General features: G+C 34.0%; 1 protein-coding gene across 4 annotated transcripts in view; it reads left to right on the plus strand.

Annotated features, from left to right (window-relative positions):
* LOC117180398 (uncharacterized protein DDB_G0284459-like) overlaps window positions 1–7,122 on the plus strand; it is a 201,729-nt gene that overhangs the window by 137,249 nt on the left and 57,358 nt on the right. The window contains exon 1 of one of the 4 annotated variants that reach the window (XM_033372886.1): window positions 1,352–1,551. The exons of 2 other annotated variants lie outside the window; for them this stretch is intronic. In XM_033372886.1, coding sequence (XP_033228777.1) covers window positions 1,498–1,551 — 54 coding nt within the window. In that variant the 5' untranslated portion in view covers window positions 1,352–1,497. Of the gene's footprint in view, window positions 1–1,351; window positions 1,552–6,516; window positions 6,725–7,122 lie in introns of those variants that run through there. One more of the 4 variants, XM_033372888.1, reaches the window with a different exon arrangement.

Consider the following 7,122-nt stretch of genomic DNA (forward strand, 5'->3'; position numbering starts at 1 on the left):
TATTTTATTTACAAAAAATGTTCTCAGGTTCAAAAAAACATTCAGTGAACTGAAAAACTGTGGTCGGTAATATAGGTATTTAGCTGTGTCACATGCCCTTAACGCAGTGGATGGAGTCGGAGTGAAGGAAGCCGCTGTCATATGTCAGGTGCTCGCGCCAGAATTGAATTCACCTGTTCAAATTGTAAACATTTTTAATATATCAGCAAGAAATTGATGTATCAAGATCTTTTTTTATTTGGGCTAGATTTCCGTGCTAAAGTAAAAAATATTTTATTTGTCTTGCCTTTTTTGGAAGATTTCCATTTGAAAAATTCTTTAGGAAAAAAGGTAAAAAATTGTTCAAATATTGTCTAAGAACCATACGTAGATGAGAAAGGCTTCCTCCACTCCTCCCACACAGAATGTGTCGATCCTTCTCCAATAATCAGTTACGATTATCATCAATAAAATTAGAATGCATTGTCTTGTAAATTTTATGACAATTAGTTCAACATTTGTGCTATATTTGGTGTGAATTTGAGCTGTATATGTTAAAAATTGCAGCAGATCTAACATTTTTTCAAAAATAAATACCCCCCCCCCCCTTGATGTAATGCCACTTTTTTGGGAAAGTTGTGGTCAAATAGCTCCTACCAAAACTTAACTTTTGAAACTACTTTTATGCAATTTTAAAATAAGAAGTCATCCTATCGCGAAGTGCACTTGATAGTCAAACTCTTTTACAGTACAATCACTGACTCAATTAATGCTCAATATTTTATATTGGACGTCAATTAATTTTAATGGAATATACAAATTGTAAAAAGTCAACTACTCCAAATACAAATAAACATCTCCGACTATATCTTCAAATTCATCTAATCTTAAGATTACTAACGGAAGCGATTAATTTTCCGTACAGGCTGATATTTTTGGAAGTACATTTTTTTTCAAACATAAACTTAAAAAAGTAAAATTGTGTAACAAAATTTCTGATATTAATACAGATACATATACCTATTACCTATATGCTCTACAGAGAAAAATTAAAGAGGCAGGCGGAGTCGAATTGAAATTGGACGCGTCTGCACTCTACACCGAGAAGGAATAGGGAACGGCTCCAGAAGAATGGACTGGCAAAAGTCAAGGTTGAAATAAAGGAACCCGACAAAAGAAGCAGAGAGAGCGAAAGGGTAAAAAAGGCAGGAAGGTGGAGGCCTCGAAGTTACTACGGCTACGGTACAGTGTTACACCATACATAGATACATACATATGTACATACATGGAATGGTACATCACTAAAGCATAAATGCAGAAAATCAGAAAGAGAATAGTGAAAATCAAGAGGGTTTATAACAATAAGAGAAAAAGTGTCCATCGATAATCATTCACGTGAATGGTTCAAAATGCTCGAGTTCAAATACTTTTTTAAAAAAAGTGAAAAAGTGATAATAACTACTTGCGAACTTCATTGCGATAGGAAGTGATCTCCTTATCGTTGAGCATAATATTAGGATGTCGTGCCGGAAAAAAATCGATTCCAAGCTTTCGCTTGAATACACCCATTCGGTAAGCTTATACTTGATATTATATCTTTGACTTTTTAAATTAAAGTTCCGTAATGTCTTTTAAGGATTCGTTCAAGAACTACATTTAAACGGCCAGATGTAGTGTGATTCCCCTCTTGACCCATTTGTTCAAGAATTCTTCTATTTTTCCCTGTTTTCAATCAACTTCCGTTCTTTCAGGTTAAGTTCCCTTTTTCCCCACACTTTGCCTAAGCATAAACCCGAAGCCCCCTCCGAAAAAAATCGAAGCCCCTCCCGACAAAAAAATGCTGGCTACGCCGCTGGTGTACAAAAATCATTGCAATAAAGCAATCGGTATATAATTTACGTATTGTTAGAAATATTTTTACGTAAAATATGTGAAAAAATCAGTACACTCGAATTAAACAAAATGTCAAGCCTGACAAACAGCTCGAGCGCCGCACTCTCAGCGCGTTAGTTGCATCAGGGTTTGTCTCGCCCTCCAATTCGACGGAAATCGTTCATCTGGCCCTCATATTTATGTTTGGATGGTCTGGATTTAATTTGAAGGCCACAACAGGCAATGCCCGAAACCGGAATTAAATACAAGTTCCAGTGTATTTGAATACTAGAAACTTAGTTCGATATTTTCTACGTTTAAAATCAGAATTCTTCTATTCTTAAAAAAATACGATTTCAAAACAAAAATTAAATGTGTTCAATTAATTTTTAAAACATATTTAGCATGAAGTATTTAATTTAAAAAATCAAATATTCTATTTGTATCGTCAATAATGATACGGATGAAAAGTAGCATTAGATAAAAAAATTTGACAAAAACGATTTAAGTGAGGTGTCAATTTATAGACAGAATCTCAAATCTAGACTTTCTCAATGATAGTTATTTTCTGCACTACCAAATATAACAATTAGGGTTTCCCGAACACTCGAAAAATAAAATAATATTTAAAATGAAATAAGAAACTTGAAAGGTTTGAAAAGCGTGAATCGCGCGATGCACGACTGCATCAACGGCGCCACCCATGAGAATAATACAGAATCTCGATCTCTAGGACAATCGCCATTCTCGACTTGGCTTCATGAGTGGTTTTCACAAAAAATCAAGAACAAGATCGAGTCAGGGAGATAGCATTCCATCGATATCAACAGTTCCGTATCGAGACTCTGATAATGGAAGAGTTCAAGGTGATGAAAACCATAAAAACTTGCCAACACTCACACATTAACGGGACAGAAAATCTGTGCAGACGGCGCAAGAATTATGGCTTTAAAAGAAAAGATAGTAATTTTCAAACAAAGTGAGAATGAAGAAAAACTTTGTCGAAATTTTGATTAATTAATTGGAAAATAGTATTTATATACACTAACTTCCGAGGTGGCACTTAAGTGACACCTTGGGTATCACTCAGAAAAATATTTGTGATAAATTAAAGAAACCGCAGCCTTAACATATTTTTTGCTTTTAACCAAAATAACTTCAAAATAAATCAAATCACCTTAAACTAGAAAAAAGTTTTATTTGAAACAAAAACCATTTCTTCGAATAAATCGAAATTTCTTTGACTGAGAGCTAATACATATATCTTTCCTTGACTCAAAGAAATTTTCTTTAAATCAAATCATCTTTTTTCTGAGGGTGTATCGAAGTTTATTGCAAATCGAAAAAAAAGTTGATGATAACTATAGTCAATAAATGTTTCTTCATTACATTGGGATTCAATTTTTGTTTCTTCAATTTTCAATTCTTAAATTTTATTACGGAAGGGAGGAATATGTACGTTGCCCCTATTATTTGCTTTGGGCCATTTATACCTTTAGGCGATTTGAAAAGAAAATAAAGTCATGTGGAAAAAATTTGTGGCAGTCTATAATATAGCAATAAATTCTGGCCCAGATCTGATTTTGTCTAAATCGTCTAATGCAGAAGGCCTAGTTTAAGCTAGCACCTCCACAATCGAATTTTAACATTTTTCATAGCTCAGAATTTTGTGCTTTTTTGGGCTTTTTTTGGGCTGCAATAAAAATTCTTGGGCTCCTTTACTTTTTGCGAAAAATCAATTTTCTTGTGGAGGTGCCAGCTTACATTAACCCAGCACCTCCACTACTTTAAATCACCAAATAATAAAAATTCAATTACACCAAAAATCAACCCCTCTCTACCACGTAAATACAACTTTGTCTGCAAATAAATTTTTGTAGGATTTTTTAATGGAAATAGAGTCTCTGATTTTTGGGTTCCTCGAAAATACCCGATATGATTTATGGGCTTCAACCCTAAACGTCAAAAATCAACCCACGTAGATACTACTTTGTCAAAAAATCAATTTTTCTAGAATTTTTTAATGGAAATAGAGTCTCTGATTTTTGGGCTCCTCGAAAATATCCGCTACGATTTTTGGGCTTCAACCCTTAACGTCAAAAATCAACCCACGCAGATACTACTTTGTCAAAAAATAAATTTTTCTAGATTTTTTCAATTGAAATAAAGTCTCTGATTTTTGGGCTCCTCGAAAATACCCGATACGATTTTTGGGCTTCAATCCTTAACGTCAAAAATCAATCCCTCTCTACCACGAAAATACAACTTTGTCGGCAAATAAAGGACCCCGCACTAAATGTATGGGAAAATGGCTTTCGGTGGATTTATCTGAAATTTTGTAATTTTTAAGGTTATAAGTGCCGGATGAAATATCCGTAAAAAAAAATATAAAAAAATGGACAGTTTTAGCGCTATGCGGCGTTAAGCGCTCAAGATCAGTGAAAAAAAACGAATTACAACAGATTTTGTTACAAAAGCCATGTCAACATAGAAATCACGGTTCAGATCGTGGTCTGTCATATTTTCGCCTACACCGTTGACCGTTCTGAGAAGCGCGCTAAATGATTCAACGGTGTTGACTCATATTGTCATTGGTTTGGCTAAACATGTTACTGACCACTTCTTGATGCATGTTTTGTATACAGACATCGCTTGTGTCGCTAAAGCTACTAAGATTGGTTCTATTCGCTGATCATGGGCGCTTAGCGTTCGGCCCTCTGACGAAGGGTATACTGTTATTATCGATGTGCGCACTAGTTACTAATGTTACTTTGGATACCATTTCTGTCTTTAAAAAAGGAATTGCTTATTCAAGTTCAAATCTTGGGCGCTTAGCGTTTGATCGTTTCGAGAAGCGCGCAATATAACTCATTGGTTTGCCTAAACATATTACTGACTACTTTCTGATGCGTGACTCTTATAGTGACATCGCTTTTGTCTCTAAAGTTACTAGGATTGGTTTTATTCGCTGATCTTGAGCGCTTAGCGTTAAACCCTTTTGCGAAGGGTAGAATGTTATTATCGATATGTGCGCACTAGTTACTAATGTTACTTTGGTTACCATTTCTGCCTTTAAAGAAGTGATGAATTAGTCAAGTTAAAATCTTGGGCGCTTAGCGTTTGATCGTTTTGAGAAGCGCGCTATATGAGTCAACGGTGTAGGCGAAAATATGACAGACCACGATCTGAACCGTGATTTCTATGTTGACATCGCTTTTGTAACAAAATCTGTTGTAATTCGGCTTTTTCACTGATCTTGAGCACTTAGCGCCGCATAGCGCTAAAACTGTCAATTTTTTTGGATTTTTTTTTACGGATATTTCATCCTAACCTTAAAAATTACAAAGTTTCAGCTAAATCCACCGAAAGCCATTTTCCCATACATTTAGTGCGGGGTTGAAGCCCAAAAATCGTATCGGGTATTTTCGAGGACCCCAAAAATCAGAGACTCTATTTCCATTAAAAAATTCTAGAAAAATTGATTTTTTGACAAAGTAGTATCTACGTGGTTTGATTTTTGACGTTAAGGGTTGAAGCCCAAAAATCGTAGCGTGTATTTTCTAGGAGCCCAAAAATCAGAGACTTTATTCAAGCTCTAAAATTTAATAAAAGTTATTTTTTGACAATTTCATATCTGCGTGTTACAATGGGGTTAATTTTTTACTGTAAGGGTTGGAGCCCAAAAATCGAAGTGGGTATTTTCTGGGAGCCCAAAAAAAGCCCAAAAATATCCCGTTAATGAATTACTAAAAATTTTCAATTTTTTGAAGGGGGTTGATTTTGGAAGTTAAGGGTTGGTTTGGGGAAAATTTTTTTTGCGGATTTTAAGAGCCCAAAAAAAGCCCAAAATTCTGGTGTAATTGAATTTTTATTATTTGGTGATTTAAAGAAGTGGAGGTGCTGGGTTAATGTAAGCTGGCACCTCCACAAGAAAATTGATTTTTTTAAAAAAGTAAAGGAGCCCAAACATTTTTATTGCAACCCAAAAAAAGCCCAAAAAAGTCCAAAATTCTGAGCTATGAAAAATTCAAAAATTCGGTTGTGGAGGTGCTAGCTTAATGTACCTTAGTCAGGCCCAGATCAAACGAAAAATCAGATTTCCATGACGTAAATATTGATTAATGCCATTGAGAAAAATGTATTGATAAAACAAATAAAATTTCATTTAGTCTGTCTAAAAAGATGCAAACTAGCCGCTAACTAACTCGCCTACCCTTCTGGATCGTGAGTAGCTCCCCTAAATTTTTTCCCACGTGGGCGATAATGAGAGATATAAATAATAAAACGATGAAAATCGAAGAAAGGGTAAGATAAATAAAGTAAGTTTAAAGGAGAATAAAAAGAGGTAAAAAAGAAAAATGATAAAATAAAGAAAGAAGCCATAAAGAAAATATTGTACAAAGGGATGAAAATGTATATTTTTTTAAACGATTTTAAAAATTGATATCTCTTTCATAATAAAAGAAACAAATATTTTCGTTTTTGCATATATTCAAACTGAAAAAGCTGCAGGTGATCTTTTATGTGTATTACGGCAAGTGCTTCTTGGCCGAGAACTCGCGATAAAACAACATTTTATGACAACTAGGAGCATAAAAAATATCAGAAAGTTTCTAAAATGAAGTCTAAGTTCTTTATTTCTTTGTAACTTTAACAAAAACCAGTCCATATGTTTACATATTTATTTTATGATGAGATGGAGGAATTTCATATCCCGGCAACTGCTTACTTAGGATGCACTCCCCTCACGAACATTCCATTCATTTTTTTACAACCTTCTTCTGAGAATCTAAGTGTACCTTTATAGTGCAACAAAAGATATTGTAAAGAGAAATAACACTGAGGAAAGTATTGGAAAATTAAGAAATAACACGTGAGTATGATTTCGTTGCTTCTTCTGGAATAAAGAAACAGACATTTAATTAATAAACTAATTCTTATTAAAAAATCTATAAACAATTCGAAAATATCCGGGAATTGTACAGTTTACACATACATCCGTTGGAATTAAAATGCCGGATAGGGCAAGAAATCATCTATTCCAAAACGTATAATATCACAGCAATCACACATATAATAATTTTTTAAATATATTTGGAATAAGACCGCATAATGTTCTTATTTAGAACTTTAGTTATTTAGTTTATAATATATATATATATATATGTGTATATATATATATAATTAAAAATTTGTCATAAGGACAACTGCAGGATTTCGCCGGGAGCGGGTGCTAATCTGAAAAATTGCACCCGCTTCCAGCGAAATCGC

This window comes from Belonocnema kinseyi, chromosome 9, assembly GCF_010883055.1.
Source record: "Belonocnema kinseyi isolate 2016_QV_RU_SX_M_011 chromosome 9, B_treatae_v1, whole genome shotgun sequence".
NCBI lineage: Eukaryota > Metazoa > Arthropoda > Insecta > Hymenoptera > Cynipidae > Belonocnema > Belonocnema kinseyi.